General features: G+C 34.9%; 1 protein-coding gene across 2 annotated transcripts; it reads right to left on the bottom strand.

The window, feature by feature from the left end:
• Positions 1–2,500: 2,500 nt before the first annotated feature.
• On the bottom strand, positions 2,501–17,545 carry LOC132717252 (mucin-5AC-like). 2 transcript variants are annotated; one of them, XM_060700688.1, is made up of 3 exons: positions 17,379–17,545; positions 5,429–5,488; positions 2,501–5,061 (listed from the first exon to the last, which is right to left on the bottom strand). In XM_060700688.1, exons 2-3 carry the CDS (start codon positions 5,478–5,480, stop codon positions 2,543–2,545), a joined length of 2,571 nt encoding a protein of 856 aa, XP_060556671.1. In that variant the 5' UTR covers positions 5,481–5,488; positions 17,379–17,545; the 3' UTR covers positions 2,501–2,542. The 2 variants fall into 2 exon arrangements, with proteins under 2 accessions (XP_060556671.1, XP_060556670.1); XM_060700687.1 differs by lacking the exon at positions 17,379–17,545 and adding an exon at positions 7,790–8,193.
• Positions 17,546–17,998: the final 453 nt, after the last annotated feature.

Here is a 17,998-nt window from a genome sequence, read left to right as displayed (position 1 = left end):
CGCATTTAAATGAAGTTCATCTACTATGAAATCATTAAAAAAGAGTCACTGTAAAATTATCGAAATATAATGTCTCAGCATGCAAAAAGTCTTATAAGAAATATTTACTCTAGATATAGGCGAAGACGTGTATCAATCGCGCTGGTAGACAGCCCCTCGAGGAGCAGTGCGCACGTGCAATTTCCTCAAAGAACATAATAATCGAATATATACGCTATATACAGTCAGTCAATCTAGTGGGACAGCACTCCTCTGCAGCACACTGTTATAATCTAAGTTGTTAGTAAAAAGGAATATTCCATATTTATACATACAATATTTGCGTTTATATTTTAATGGGATATTGCCATGTAATAATTATCTTTGGTCTTTTGACATTATTGTCAGTTATTTATAGATGTGCATTGTAACGGAAGACGTGTCTTTCTTGTCTTTAATATCTCTGCAGGGCAAAAGATGCAGCCACATTCGATCAATATTAATTATTCCATGAGACAGCACTGCGATATTTATGAATGTTAGATCATATGCCAATTTCCTTTCATCTGGACGAACGTTTTTTAGAAGATTGTAAAATTTTCTGGTGTTTTGCACCTTTATTATTTTTAAAGTGCTTTTATAATTATTGGTGTCTCTTTTATTGTTTGCGCATTGATTAATTTCCAAGCACTATATTCGTATTTCTTTTATTGCCATAAATTGATTGTAGTTAAAATATTCATTATATATCTATATGATACAAGTTTAATGTTGATGCTGCACATCAAAGACGCCGCCAAATGATGTGAACAGTCAATCAGCATTGAAAATCGTTCTCTATTAAAGATGAATATCCGAAGCACAAATCAATTTTTTTCTCCATGTGTTTGGTATGTGCTCGTTGTTTAATAATAAAGTTGCATATTTTTGTGAAAATGTAGAACCTAATGCATAAATTCACAAATTAATGCCATGTCTGAAATACTAAAATGTTTTTTTCTGTTGCGACAAAGATTGAAACGTCTGGTCGAAGCAAAACAAATTGGATAACAAGTAAAATTGAAATGATTGGTATACTTAAAATGAATTCAAGACAATATGTGCCGAGAATGATTTTGAGGACGAACTGTTCTGCAGTGATCTCCTCTTACTGGTCGTAGCGTAACGAGTTTACTGTTGCGGAAGAACCGCCTCTCTGATAATGGGCGTGGTTTAGGCTTTGTGACTTGTAATTTTCATCATTCGATCAAAGTTGTCCTGGTTCCCTTCTGCCCCGTCAACGAAGACTTAATGCTAGCATACGGAGCATTTTTTAAATTTTTGCGACAATTTATGGCGGAGCCGAACTTCAACAGAGGCGGAGCAAATGAAGTAAGTGACACTGCCTCAGTCGTAACCTCTTTCAACGGTTAAGTTTTAGAACGATCGACTATAGACTGGCTCATTGGCACGTTATTTATTATGTAAATAAAAATAGATAATGATAAAAAGAATATGATATTAAACATGGCATTATCATTTCAGTTAGACGTTTATTCAAATCCCATAAAGCTCCGTTTTATTAGAAAATTTGGGAACAGTGTGATTTTGTTAAAACCAAAAAAAATACACAAAACAAAGTCTTAAATTTTCCCCAGCAAGCGGCGTCTAATAATCAATAAAGGGAGGTAATTCCATTCTTTATAAATATTCGTCTGTTTTAAATGGCATACACTTGCATGATATTTTTATTGGATGGAAAATATGCTGTTATTGTCAACGGCATAATGTAAGATATTATGATAATTTTCACTGTGAAATTATCAAATATAATTTTCACGGATAAATAGTATTCCTCTCAAAGGCATAAAATAAAATGTTTGAACACAAAATCGACCAGTAAAATCATATTTTATATACACGTCACAATATGGTATTCAAGGCATGGATTTATTATCCTTAAATGAAATAAATAAAGAAAAGTAATAAGATGATTTAGAATTTCAGTCAAATGATAAATATTTATCGCATTTACAAATGTATAATAGTGGCACATTCAAATTTTGCTAAATAAGTCAACGTAAACAATCAAGCATATCTATAGTATATAAAAATAGGCATTTTATCATTTACAAAGCATACAAAAAATAACATGTGTATAACATGTTTTCTTATTTCAACATTTAATACTTTCAAATATACTTAATATGCATTGGTCAATTGTATTTATGTCCCTCCATCTCTGGGTGCATTGACTTTCGGACTTTCAACCCCTGGTAAAGATTTCGTTCACCAAAATCGCTTTACTGCGCTTGGGACATACCAACGGTCTTCATGGCGCCAAAACAAAAACCAATGAATTGACCTGACATGGCTGAGGCAGACGAAAGGTAAAAAAACTCGGTCCATTTCCGGCACAATTCCGCATATTTCCGGTAATAATTGACAGTTGCATTATAACATCATATTTGTACCTATAATGGTACATTTTTAACAGAACATTGTCGAATCTTCGGCAAGAAAATTTTTAAAAAAGGAAAAAAAAGTTAATATGTAAAAATATATGTATTTTAATGTATCTCCTCTACAGAAGTTGTTCATTTTCGTCCTCTTGAATCAAAATTTTTGTATTCCCGTTTAGTTCATCATCTGTGGAATAACTCGGATTTGTAACACCGTCAGAAATTTCTGCATTACCTCCCTTTAATAGAGATGTTTTACTACTGTCCCCGTTTCTTGGAGTGCTCGAACATGATGAAGAGTTATTTGATGGGCTAGGTGGCGCGCTGCAAGTCACGCCCACAACAAGTCCGTCATCGTGCTTGCTCATGCGCACTCGTATTTGATCTTGATTGACCTTGACCTTGTCTTTCGTATCCGAATGTCCATTTGATTGAGATTTACGTAACTTGCTCACTGGGATGGGCCCATGTTTTCTGCGGCTATTTTCCCTATAAAACATCTGAGGTCGCGGTATTCTCGTCAGGGTAAAGTCAGATAATTTAAGATTCACGTGCGGCACGTCTCTGAGGTGAAACGTCGTGGTACGTTTTCTGACGTAACACTCGCGGCATATAACTATTACCATCATCAGTACGAGAACGGCAAACAGAAAAGAAGCAATACTAATGATCACTATATCCACAACTTCTAGACCTGACCTTGCCACCTCCAGCCCATCTATATCGCTTGAACTAAGTTTTACAATTTCGAGATTTATTGCAGTGAAATTCAAGACATGTGTGCTTTGAATTATAGGAACAATAAATTCTGACGAAGCAATTATCTTATCTAAAGGCTCGGATATGTGACTTATATTAAATCCCCTCGTTTCTGTACGCAAATATACACGTAAAGGCTCACAGAGTATTCTTTCTGCTTCTAAAGAGTACGAACTTAATTTAGTGGTTGATTTCACAACAGCCATTAAAGCTTTTAGAAACTCCATTTGTAAAACATCATTTTCACTTAGTATTTCACAATGTCCATCAAAGGTAAATATCATTCGATATATGTTATGGTCTTTTTCAACTGTTAGTCCCGTAGAATTTTCTGATGTCGTTTGAATACTAGTATGTGATGTTGATGAATGTCTATTTGTAGAAGGCCCCTCCGTCGTTGTTTGAGATGTAACTGATATTATGACTGACTGTTCAGACGTTGCCGTGGGTGATAAAGACGCACTTTGTGTAACTACTTGGCGTACCATATTGGATGTAAAAGAATTTGAAGGAATTATATTGTCGCTTTCTGCCGATGCAGTTATTAAAACTGACTGTGTCTTCATTCTAATGTCCAGTGTAGGTGTGTTATTAACATTTATACTACCCAAAATATCGCTTGCTAATATATTTGAACTAGGAAATGATGACAACTCAAAATGATGTTCAGATGAAGATGAGACAACAATTTTAGATGAATAAATAACACTTTCCGATGAATATAAATCAACGCGACTAACAGTATTTGGTACACTAGAGATGTTAACAGTTTCTGTCGTTGGAGAAAGACCAAATGAAGCATTAGACCCGAATGATGACGCTGTAGAAGAGGATATCCCATTTTGTAAAGATGACTGAACGGAAGAAGTAACGCCGGGACTTGATTCAGATAATTCCAATACTGTAATCATGGCTGATGACGGGGATGGTTCCAGGTCTGGTACAAACGTAGTTGAGATGTTTGCAAGAGAATAAACTGATTCCTTAAAATAGTTTGTTGTTGGTGAAGCCAAAACTGTGCTTGATTTTGAGACATTCATAACAGCGGTAGAAACATCATTTGAAATAAACATGAATGAAGTAGTAAAGTCTACATGAGGCGAGTGAAGTTCATCTGAAGAAATGGGAGCGGATATAGAGGACGTTGTTACATGAGATGATGCATCTTTTGCGTATGAAGATGAATACTGTATATCTGAGATGGCGGAGAAAATGTTTCCAGGTTCAGTCGATGATGGATGTAGAGAATCAGAAAATGATGTTAAACCTTCGATAGATGACTCTTTGGTCGACGTTAACCCGGTAACAGATGTTTGTGTAGTGTTTATTTGTTCAGATATAACTGTTGACGGTCTTCCATGTACTGTATCATTTACAAGCAACGATATAGATGCGTTTGAAGAATGTGTAGAATTTGTTTCAGTAATGCTTGAATGGTCAACTGGTGGACTGGTGAAACCTATAGATGCGGCATTCGACGTTATCCCGGGAAATGTATTTGACCATTTATTAAAACTGAAATTCGTGGTGGATGAACCAGGGTTCAATGTTGTGATGGGTTCGTTTCCTTCTGTTGTTGAATTTGCTGCCGATACGTTTTGTGTTGCAGTATTTACATTTTGTGAAACAGCAGTTGATGGAGAAAGATATGTTGTCGACGAAACAGAAACTAGTGCGAGGTCAGAAGGGCTGGATGAAACATCTGCTAAAACAGATTTGGATGGTTCAGTACTTTGAGATGAAAATGGTACAGTTGAGATCGATATGGATAATGGTGTTGTAGTTAAATCTGATGGTATAGAACTGGTTGTTGATACATTTATGTCTAAGTCTTGAATACTTGGTACAAGTGTGTCGGTCGTATTTACAGAATGTGATCTCCCTGAAAGTAAACAAAAAGGAGATATAAAGTGGTAATGATCTAATTACACATTTTCAGGAATCTAAAACACTGCATAAGTTCGAGCTCATTAAATTTAAAGACAGTTTGTTTATTGTTGGTATTTGATTGTTTTTCTGTTTTTTTGTTGCGGTTGTTTTCATGGGGGGATTGGTAGGTATTTTGTTTTTACGCGACTTAAAAACGATTGTCTTTGTATATAAAATATTATAAAATATAACAAAGAAATTTTAAAAATATTACAAATAATATTTCACAAACAGAAGTTTTAAAACACCTGACATTTTACTTTCTGATATTTTCTGATAAGTTTCAAAATCATCAAAGAATCAAATCTGAATCAACCTACCTATTAATGTGACGAGACAGAGGCTGTATACAAACAATTTCTCGATCGCCATAGTGATTTCTGCAAAACATAAAACAAGGATAATTTAAACTAGATATATAAGCGTTCAGCGGCTATTTACTGATGTTCTTACATTTGGATTAAAGTGGATTGGTCCACAATGATCACATTTTCCATAAGTAATACGTATATTGATAACAATGATAGAAAGTTACCATTTCAATATTTCTGAATAAATATTTCTTGAAAAAAAGTAATATAGTTATTATTGATTAAGTATGAACATTTATGAGTTATAATATTTTGTTTCAAAACAATCTACCATTATGAGGTTATTATACATTGTTGAGTACAATAACTGAATTCTATGGGCAAGTGTACAGCTGTCAGACCTATCTTGGACGAGGCACTAGTCAACTTTGATATAGGTTTTGCATCTGCGTACAAGTCCAATAGAATCGGTATTGTTCTCAGCAAAGTTAAATGACCTCTTTATTACACACACACCACCTTTTTAACATTTTGACGGAACTTTGATACTTCTTGTTATTTCAAGAACAATAAGAATTTGTTATCCATGGGTATTTGTACTCTCTTAACATTCAAAACGAGAAAAGATGAAGGAGGATAAGCATTTGATAAATATTGTTGGACTCTGGAAAAGAAAAAGAGGCTTTAAGTGATAAGACATTTGACAGTTTTTTCTGAACTCTGGAAATGAAAACAAACTTTAAGCTGAATTTTAAGACGATTTCTACTGAATACATCATATGATGCAAAAGGTGAAAGTTTATTGGTAATATTGAATAAGGTGTAAAACAAGAGCCCAGCCCCTTGAACCGGGTGATGTTCCCCGATTAGGTTTTTGACACAGGAAGGTATACCTCTTGTAGTGTTATTTTTTAAAAGTCCTATAATTTTGCCATTTTATAAATTTAATCAGCTTCATATATTTTTCATCATGTTTTTCTTAAACAACTGATGTTAAATGTTTCTACTTGTTCAAATAATACAAATGTATTACTAAACAATCCATTTGAATATTATGTAAAGATGAAGTTATTTTATATAAAGCACTGCTCTTGTTTCTTTTTCCGCAATTTAAACGACCTTTGCTATTAACGCTATAAATTTCTTTCATTTCCGCTGCTGTCCAATATCACAGACCTTGTATTCACAGATGACTGCGTGAGGCTGACAGTTAATTTGATTTCTGTATCTACAGAAAAGCACGACATTTCTGACGATAATACTGTCCGAGATTTTAGAAGACATGTTTTTGTTACTATGTCTTTGTTTGTTGTTGTTGTTGTTGGTGTTGTTGTTGTTGTCGTCGTCGTCGTCGTCGTTGTTATTTAGAAATAATATTTTTGAGATAATTAGGTTATTTCATCCATCAAGTGTTCGTGTAACTTACGTCTAACTTTTGTCGTCTGCCGTGTTTTAATATATACATTGTATGAAGATATATATATATTCTTAAAAGACATGGAAATAGATCGACAAGGACAAATCATGCCGAATTAATACCACCTTGCAATGGGCGAATACTTGAAACAATATACGAAAATAATACAATGTATAAAAGGTAATATCACGTAAAAATCAAAGTAACATTACAGCCAAACCTGTGTCAAAGGAAAATTCTGAATACAGTCAACATTTAATAAAGAACAAGCCACTAAAGACACCAGCCCATTTGAGTCCAGCTATACCATACAGACAATCATAAAGCAAAATTAGAAACATAAAGACAATGTGGCCATCTATACACAAAGACCACAATCTTTCTTAGTAAGTATGTTTCAATAAATAGTGGTCTTTTTATTATTTTAAAAGGCCCTTTCTTGAATATTTGTGTAAATATAGGCACATTTCTATTGATGATTATGTTATTCTGCACACGATAAGTTGTTTGGCAGGAAAAAAATATGCTATTTTGGATCATCCCTTGTATGCACAATATACAGGTTTGACTGTATATGAATAGCATCACAAAATTATGTTTAAATGAATGATATAAAAAGAGCTTGAATTTCCAACGTAGATAATTTATTAAATACATTCGTTGATTCTTACACTTTTTGATTGAAGCTTTTATAAAAGGCTTATATCAATTGCATTGCCCTCCCATTACCATTGCAAAAATACAGTCTTGAATCGAAAATAAAAACACCTTTGTACAGATATTAATAACGAATGAGCTTATTAAGTAAAAAAAATAATTATCGGTTATACAATTAAATACTATGCCAATGTACCTCTAGATCGAATAGTAGTGAGAACAATTCGAAATGTTAATAAATCTACGCTCTAAAATGACGTTGTTTTTTTGTATAATACGTATGAACGTGTACTTACTAATTTCTCGTAAAAATATCCCCCGAATAGTGATAGCATCAATTTTATTTATCAAACGCAGCTTACCAAAAATAGCCTTCACTGGAATATCAGAAAACAACACATACAACTTTTCTAAGCTTCGGCTAATTCCATTACATTTAATAACTATTTCTTCAATTACGTCCGTATTGCGATGTTTTCTGTTTTTATGCCACATTCGTAAGTGTATATATCCCTTTCCTAAGAGGTTTAGTCAATGAAAATTCCTCTAAGAGCAATAAATAAACGTGAAATCAAAGGCAAGCCTGGTAATTGTGTGACGACAACTTCCGGATAAAAGATGTAGGCGACTAAAATATCAGTTATTTGATGGGTGTTCCGCGGTTTCAAATTCACCAGTATTCGGATAGTAAACATCCGTCTTTGATATCTTAACGATTTTATGATTCTCTTTGTTTATCATTTTCACCAAATAAAGTTTGAAATGTGCTCTTGAATCAGTGTTGTTCTCTTCCCTCCCCCGAGCCCCTTCTTCTCCTCGCCCCTGCTTCCCTCTAAATTTGATTAAAATTGAGAATGATGAAAACAGTCTATAAAATGAGAAATAAAAGCAATTCCTTACGGTTTAATGCCATTTTTATTGTATATTGCAGAATCTTGCTGGTAAAGTCTAATCTTATTACGAATAAAATCAATTTTGACATTTAATGTGTAGGGAAATAAACCTGCGAGTTAATCCAATCGATAGAAAGTTACGACCCGTATCATTTACTAGAATGAAAGCAACAATATTGTCCTGCGTACGTTGAACCCAAGGATGGGGGTTGCTTTCAACCCCTACATTTTTAACCCTTAATTTGCTAGACTTATAAACATATTCTGTCCTTCTTTGAATTTTAGAGCTGAACCTTGTTGAAAATAGAAATCTTGATAAAACAGCCAATGGTATAGAGCCTGGTCTGGCTGCAGGCTTGTGAATGAATGTAAGTTCTATAAGTAGTTCTAACATGTGGTTTCAGATGTAAACAAAAACAGAGGGTGTAATATTTGATATTGTATAACGAGTGTATAACTTTGACATCCAAAGGAAAGAATTACTTAATCCAGGTGAACTTTTACCCAAATTATGGAAATAAACTTAGCAGTAAATTACTAGGTTAGAATAAAAACTGTATCCGTTCTGTGTACGAGGTCTTTATCCGAAGACTGACAGAAAGTGTCGAAAAGTTGCAATTGCGAGGTTCTTATCCGAAGTTTGACGGGAAGAGCCGAGAAAAGACGATTGCATGTCTCTCTCTAAAAGAATTATGTCATGAGTTTGAAAATTAAGGAAACTCTACTGTCACAGTGATGAAAAACACTGTTGTCCAACGGTGATATGAGCCGCGTCATGACAAAACCAACATAATAGGTTTGCGACCAGCATGGATCCAGACAAGCCTGCGCATCCGCGCAGCCTGATCAGGATCCATGCTGTTCGCTTACAAACCCTATAACAAATAGAAAAACTGATAGCGAACAGCATGGATCCTGATCAGACTGCGCGGATGCGCAGGCTGGTCTGGATCCATGCTGGTCGCAAACCCATTATGTTGGTTTTGTCGTGACACGGCTCATTTATAAAATCGGAATACATATAGTACGGTTGGTATATTTTAAATTCCAACTGGAAATTACACATGTAATGACATGTAAAATCTGTTAAGTGTCAATTACTGCTAATAAATCAGACATAATTGGTCGCCTAGATTATTCAATTAGAGAAATAATTAATTTTAGTGGACCCTTAATTGGAATTACAACCTTGCTGACTAAGTGTACATGATGATTTGTAAATGGCCGCTAAAGTCAATTTTATACGATGACATGTTTCAGCGCATCTTTTGCGAATATAGCAAGAAAGTGTTGTTTCTTTTAAGTCTGTTTGGTACCGGCAATTCCTCTCATTGAAATTGGGGTTCCCTTTATACCTATTGGAGAAGAAGCAAGTCAGAGACTCGTGTAAACTACGAGGCGACGAGAAAAAAATCTGCCCTAAGGACGCCAGAGATTGAAGAAGGATCAAGAAAGAGGACGGAAGCTCAAGTCATTGATGACGTGAGCTCGAGTTGATGTTTGAAGTTTGAGTTTCTTATGACGGAAGCTCGAGTTATTGGTTACGGGAGGTCGAGTAATTGATGACGAAAGCTCGAGTTATTGACGACGGAAGCTCGTGTTATTGATGAAGGGAACTCTAGTTATTAACGACGGAAGCTCGAGTTATCGATGACGGAAGCTCGAGTTATCGATGACGGGAGCTAGAGATATTGAAGACGGAAGATCGAGTTATTGATGACGGAAGCTCGAGTTATTGATGACGGGAGCTCGAGTTATTGATGACGGGAGCTCGAGTTATTGATGGTGTTAGCTCGAGTATTTGATGGCGAAAGTTCGAGTTATTGATGACGGGAGCTTGAGTTATTGATGACGAGAGCTAGAGTTATTAATGATGGAAGCTCGAGTTATTAACGACGGAAGCTCGAGTTATTGATGACGGGAGCTCGTGTTATTGATGACGGGAGCTAGAGATATTGAAGACGGGAGATCGAGCAAGAGCTCGAGTTATTGATGACGGAAGGTCGAGTTATTGATGGCGAAAGTTCGAGTTATTGATGACGGGAGCTTGAGTTATTGATGACGAGAGCTCGAGTTATTGATGGTGTTAGCTCGAGTATTTGATGGCGAAAGTTCGAGTTATTGATGATGGAAGCTCGAGTTATTAACGACGGAAGCTCGAGTTATTGATGACGGGAACTCGTGTTATTGGGGACGGGAGACCGTGTTAATGGTGACGGGAGTTTGAGATGTTGATGATAGAATGTCGAGTTATTGATGCGACGGGAGTTTGAGTTATTGATGCTTGGAGCTCGAGTTATTGATGTCGGAAGCTCGAGTTATTTATGACTGGAGCTCAACTTATACATGACTGGAGTCTGAGGTAATAATGACAGGAGCTCGAGTTATTGATGTCGGGAGCTCGAGTTATTGATGAAGGGAGCACGTGTTATTAATGATGGATGTTCGAGTTATAAATGTAGAGAGGTCGAGTTATTAATGACGGAAGCTCGAGTTACTGATGTTGGAAGCTCGAGTTATTGATGACGGAAGCTGAGGTTTTGATGACGGAAGCTGAGTTATTAATTACGGAAGCTCGGGATTATTCTTGATGACGAGAGCTCTCTTTATTGATGAAGGGAGCTCGAGTTATTGGTTTTACTACACGTGTAAATCAAGTGTTTTTTTAACCATTCAATGTAGGCACTCTTGACTTACTATCAGAGGTGTCAAAAAGGGAAACGTTGTCGTGACCAAAGAACAAATCGGACTAATGACACTTTGAATAGGGGACAGACACCTTATAACTATTATGAATTTGGCAAACGACCCAAAACGACTCTCACTAAATCGGATAATTTATTAAAGGCACATTTAGTGTCAGAAACGAATAGATTTTTACTGCTTAAATATTGCAAGCTTTGGTTGTATAATGTTCAAATGAAGGTTTTAGTGCATGTTAAATGCTTTTTACGCTAAATGTAAAATGATATGTCATAAATGTAACAAAAGAGTATTTTGACTTATACAAAATCTAAAATTAAATTACTAATTACCCAAAAAAGCAACAGGGAAAAAAATAGTAAAGGGAAATTTTATATTCATTTTGGAAAATTTAAAAATACCCAAAATTAAAATTTTAGGAAAAAAGATTAAAGCTTTATGGGCCTTTAAGGTTCTCATTGGTTTATTTTCGTATCAAATAATAAGTTTTTTTTTATTTTACATAATATTATAAAGAATATAGAAAAATATAACCAACGTTGTATTAACGCTATAAACGTCGTAGATAAGTAGAATCGCCGTCACGTAGGTAGCAAACACAAAGAAAATAACGCGTAAACCAGGGGAAAGTTTGATAGATTTATACGTCACTTCTATATACAGCACGGAGCCTGCTTGTCAAAATATTCACTTTTGCGTGACTGTATACAAATTAATTTTTGAAACATAAATGGTTAATCCTGAGAAAATGATTTATAATCTAGGTCTCGTGAGCGTTTATTTTCGGCTGTTTTTATTCGTTGTTTTTTTCGGTAATTTCTTTAAACTTGTACTCGTATATATATCAAAATCTACCTACATGTAATAATAATTATATTGTACTTTATATTTGTTTTGACGTCTTTTGTAGACGTAAATATAATTCTATAGTGTATTGTACATGTATGCATCAGTAGATATTAATTTATATTTATAGTATTAAAATGCAATTAATAAGACTTCTTTTCGACTGATATGACTGTATACAAATTAAACAACAACAAACGATGCTTACAAAAGTTATATAAATCACAAACACTGAGTTACTGATCCCACCCCTACCGACTACTCGCCTTTAGAATGTATTGAACAAAATAAAAAATAAATAAATGAAATATTCAGTAGGAATCGAAATACCTTTGTTATTAAACATGTGTCTAAATTTAAAAAAAAATATACGTATTAATAGGAAAATATAAACTTACTCGTAGTAAAATATTTAATTTATTATCAAACTCAGACAATGTCCTCCCTAATTTTCTGTTCACGTCATTAACCGAAACACACACCAGAATATAATCCTGCACATTTGTACGAGTGCTTTCGCACGTTATCTCGTGAAATTTGAAACAAGCACCACGCAAGGGCTGGGCAATAGTATCAAATGATGATAAAAAGTGATAAAATGTAATTACAACTATAAACAGACATGGCCGGTATTATTATACATGTTCATGTGTCGTTCTGCACCAGCATCCTTGACAATTATGTCATTCTACAGGTTGTGCGTACTCAAGTGTCTTATATTGCCTATACGGTCATTGTTATCGTTAGTTTTATAATTTTCTATTTTTATGATTTTAAGCATCCGTATTACTTAGTTGTCATATCGTAAGTTGTAGAGAAAATATGAACATATTTTCTCACAAATGACCGCATATGTAATAAGACATATATTTTTTAGGTATGCATAAGGACATAAACACATTAACAAAAAATGGTTAAATGTTTTAAGGTGAAATTAATGTTCAGATGAAAGTGATTACATGTACATCTGTATTTAATTTTGTCTTCAGAGCGTGCCAGTTTACATATACATGTAAGTATAAGTTTACATATAAGTAAGTTAACAAATAAGTAAGTTAAAATGTAATATAAATAAGAGCTTGAGATATTGAAGACGGGAGGTCGAGTTATTGATGACGGGAGCTCGAGTTATTGATGACGGGAGCTCGAGTTATTGATGACGGAAGCTCGTGTTAATGATGACGGAAGCTCGTGTTAATGATGATAGGAGCTTGAGATATTGAAGACGGGAGCTCGAGTTATTGATGACGGGAGCTCGAGTTATTGATGACGGAAGCTCGTGTTAATGATGATAGGAGCTTGAGATATTGAAGACGGGAGCTCGAGTTATTGATGACGGGTAATCGAGTTATTGATGACGGGAGCTCGAGTTATTGATAACGGGCGCTCGAGTTATTGATGACGGAAGCTCGTGTTAATGATGATAGGAGCTTGAGATATTGAAGACGGGAGCTCGAGTTATTGATGACGGGTAATCGAGTTATTGATGACGAGTTATTGATAACGGGAGCTCGTGTTATTGGCGACGGCAGCTCGTGTTATTGGCGACGGCAGCTCGTGTGATTTATGAAGGGAGCTCGAGTTATCGATGACGGAAGCTTATGTTATTGGCGACGGCAGCTCGTGTTATTGATGATGGGAGCTCGAGTTATTGATGAAGGGAGCTCGATTTATTGATGACGAGAGCTCAAGTTATTGATGACGGGAGCTCGAGTTATTGATGACGGAGCTCGTGTTATTGATGAAGGGAGCTCGAGTTATCGATGACGGGATTTCGAGTTATTGATGATGGGAGCTCTAGTAATTGATGAAGGGAGCTCGAGTAATTGATGACGGAAGCTCGTGTTATTGATGAAGGGAGCTCGAGTTAATGATGACGGAGCTCGTGTTATTGATAACGGGGAGCTCGAGTTATTGGCGACGGCAGCTCGTGTTATTAATGATGGGAGCTTGAGATATTGATGACGGAGCTCGAGTTATTGATGAAGGGAGCTCGAGTTATTGATGATGATAGCTCGAGTTTTTGATGACGGAAGTTCGAGTTATTGATGAAGGAAGCTCTAGTTATTTATGACCGGACCTCGTGTTGTTGGTGGCGGGAGCTCGTGTTATTGATGACGGGAGCTTGAGTTATTGATGACCGGAGTTCGAGTTATTGTTTACGGGAGCTTGTGTTATTAATGATGGAAGCTCGAGTTATTCATGCTGGAAGCTCGAGTTATTAACGACGAAAGCTAGAGTTATTGATGACGGGAACTCGTGTTATTGGCGACAGGAGCTCGTGTAATTGGCGACGGGAGCTCGTGTTAATGGTGACGGGAGTTTGAGATGTTGATGATGGAATGTCGCGTTATTGATGCGACGGGAGCTCGAGTTATTGATGTCGGAAGCTCGAGTTATTGATGACGGGAGCTCAAGTTATACATGACTGGAGTCTGAGGTATTGCTCATATTCACATATATTATAAGTAAGTTTACATATAAGTACCATAATTATTATACTCATTCTCTTATTTGCAAAAAAAGTAAAATCCGTCTAAAAAATCACGTGTACGAGAGCTTGCATGGTGACATGTGATTTGCCGAAATGGCTGGTCTTTGCAGGTTCGCTACATGTCGTGCAGTAGTTGAAATAGGTTTAACTGTTATAAAAATTGCATACTTTTTTTCTAAAACAGCACCAATAAAACTTCTTTTTAAAACACACTTTTCTGCAATAAACCACGTTTTATCATAAGTACTATCTATATAAAAATACTAAACACATTATAACCAATTAGCTTGCTGAGAGAGCGAGTTTCTTAAAATATATACTTGCGTGTTAAATTATTGATATGATATTTTTCACTTGTTTTGCATAAAAGACTTGCGTAAACAGGTCACCATGGGATGCGCATTAATTTGAAAGAAAATAGATCCAGTCTGCATGCAATTTAGTTTTGTCATGCAATTATCATCATCAACATCATCATCATCATCATCATCATCATCATCATCATCATCATCATCATCATCATCATCATCATCATCATCATCATCATCATTATTATTATTATTATGAGCATTATCATCATCATCATCAATATTATTATTATTATTATTAGCATTATCATTATCATTATTATTATTATTATTATTATTATTATTATTATTATTATTATTATTATGAGCATTATCATCATCATCATCATCATTATTATTATTATTATTATTATTATTATTATTATTATTATTATTATTATATTATCATCATCATCATCATCATTATTATTATTATTATTATTATTATTATTATTATTATTATCATTATTATTATTATTATTATTATTATTATTATTATGATTATTATCATCATCATCATCATCAATATTATTATTATTATTATTATTATTATTATTATTATTTAAATTAATATGGCTAGAACGTACAGTCTTTTGATAAATCTAGTTAGTTCACGTTTATATTTCTTCTCACAGTCACCAAATAAGCTTCCATCAAATTAAATTCAATCAATCACCTTAAAGACAGCCATCTTAATTAATCAAAAGTCCCTCATAGACATTTTTATAATCGTCTTATATGCTCCTCTATCATTCGGTTTCATTTTCCTTTTTCACATTTCATAGAATTCCTAATAGACAGACTATTGTACTTAAAACGTCATTTTGCAACGTTTTTGGTTTAGAAAGTAATGGCTGTGATTCTATTTTGGGAGATTAGAATAGATTAGATATAATCAATATTTTCTTCGTTTAACTCGTGCAGTTTAAGCACGGGATAAAACTAGATGTTATATTTTGTCGTGATAATACTGTACTGTATAGTCAAGTTATAATAATCAAATCAGTCAATTTGTCTCGGATTGAATTACCTCCGTTTAAAGTAAAACATTTGTTTATTCCGACTTATAGAACTTTTCTATATTTTGAAAGGATATATGTATATTCAAATTTGTAGTATTCAATCTTATTATATTATTGTAATGTCTGACGACCAAAGCACGGAATCACCAATACCCACAAAGCACGGAATCATCAAAGCCACCCCAAAGCACGAAATCACCAATACCAGCCCAAAGCACGAAATCACCAATACCACCCCAAAGCACGAAATCACCAATACCACCCCAAAGCACGAAATCACCAATACCACCCCAAAGCACGAAATCACCAATACCACCCCAAAGCACTAAATAACCGATACCACCCCAAAGCACGAAATCACCAAAACCATCCCAAAGCACGAAATCGCCGATCCACCAAAGCACTAAATAACCAATGCATCAAAGCACTTAAAACCAATGAATCAACGCTCTAAATAATCATACCGAAGCAATTAATTAACCAATGCAACCTTTTGAAATGACAAATTAAGAACTTTAAAGACTAGTCTTAGTTATTATAGTACCAATTAGACCTAAAGTACCGAAGAACGCACCAAAATATCAAAGCACAAGACAACCAAAAACTTCAAAGAAACAAAGCACGACATATAGCGCCTTTTTTGTCTATTTTATTATGCCATAATTATTTCAAGCCCACTCTCCAACTACGGCAAAAATATATTGAATCAACTGTTTATGTTTATACAACAAGGAATTAATTGAAACCTAACAAAACTCTTTTGAAAATGCCGAGAATTAATTTGATTTACGCAGACACCGTCTTTTTTGTATTAGATTTATGACATAATTAGGTATGAAAACAAATTATATACGACCGATATTTTCGAAGAAGCCCCCAATTTATGTGAGGATGCCACTAAAATTTGAGCCGCGTCATGGCAAAACCAACATAGTGCGTTTGCGACCAGCATGGATCCAGACCAGCCTGCGCATCCGCGCAGTCTGATCAGGATTCATGTTGTTCTCTACCAGATTCTCTACTTGTTACGGGGTTTGCAAGCGAACAGCATGGATCCTGATCAGACTGCGCGGATGCGCAGGCTGGTCTGGATCCATGCTGGTCGCAAACGCAATATATGTTGGTTTTGTCATGGCATGGCTCATTTGATTTTAATGGAGGAGTTTCGCGCGTGGTCTAAGATGTTATGGTTTCCAATTTATTCACCTCAACTCCACCTCCACGCTCTATTCCTATCATCAGCCCCATCCCATCCTACCAACACCCTACCCACCTTGTCTACCTCCTCTTCTCCCTCACCCTAGCCTCTCCCACACCACGGTTAACTCGAACTTGTGAGAAATTGAGAAATCTATATATAAAGTTAGAAGAAGACTTGGGCCCGTTCGTGCATCAAATGCAGGGGTTGCTCGGAACTTTCTCTACCAGTAGCAAGAATCGCTTTTTCACTTTACAAGAGTTGATGGTACTATATACTTAGTTAAAAGTAAAATAACGTAAATTATGTATTGTTCAGTGTGATAATAACTTTAGCTCTTTCTTACCATTGTTGCATATAATTTTTAAAAAAATACACTTACCAGTTTTAATATTTCCTAAATCCTAAAAGCGTCTTTTGTAATAACATAAAATAACTTTTCTGTCACAAAATGTTTGTCACATAAGACGCTAGCAGTATTTGCACTTTAATTCCATTTCCCAAACAAAACATAAATAGCTTTCTGTAGAACTTTCCGATCCAGCAATAAACTGAATCTAAAAATAGTCCATATAATGTGGACGGAGTGAATAGCTTGACATTAAAGGCCAAGTAATTGCAAGTGTATATTTCCTATTTGTTAAGGGGATTGTCCAAAGAGAGAAATAAATGGCCATGGAATCAAAGATAAATTCAGTAATTGCGGCACAACTATTTCCGAATGACTTCTATTTAATAAGTGCTTACCAATATAATACAAGAGAGTATGTTGGCAAGTTAGAGTTAAGACGCCGATGTAATAGTAATACTTAGTATTGAATTGAAACAAGCTTAGAATTTGTATGTACATTTTTGCTGGTTCTCTTCTTCGCAATACTGCCTAAAATAAAAAAAAACTAAAGAAATCGCATAAGCTTGCAATAACATATAATGTAGAGATAGTTAGCCGATCTTCATTTTATACTAGACTATTATTGAATTAAGTTGACTATATATTCGATT

This window comes from Ruditapes philippinarum, unplaced genomic scaffold, assembly GCF_026571515.1.
Source record: "Ruditapes philippinarum isolate M1 unplaced genomic scaffold, ASM2657151v2 ctg4875_1_1_1_1, whole genome shotgun sequence".
Classification (NCBI taxonomy): domain Eukaryota; kingdom Metazoa; phylum Mollusca; class Bivalvia; order Venerida; family Veneridae; genus Ruditapes; species Ruditapes philippinarum.
The sequence above is the reverse complement of the archived record's forward strand: the minus strand, read 5'-3'. Positions and strand labels throughout refer to the sequence as shown.

Bases quoted from the DNA above. Each gene is read 5' to 3' on its own strand.
- LOC132717252 (XM_060700687.1), bottom strand. From the start codon at position 7,988: ATGTGGCATAAAAACAGAAAACATCGCAATACGGACGTAATTGAAGAA. The intron at 5,489-7,789 runs GTAAGTACACGT...TATGTTTTGCAG, and splicing joins GATATTTTTACGAGAAATTA to AAATCACTATGGCGATCGAG. The intron at 5,062-5,428 runs GTAGGTTGATTC...GTTTACTTTCAG, and splicing joins CTGTCTCGTCACATTAATAG to GGAGATCACATTCTGTAAAT.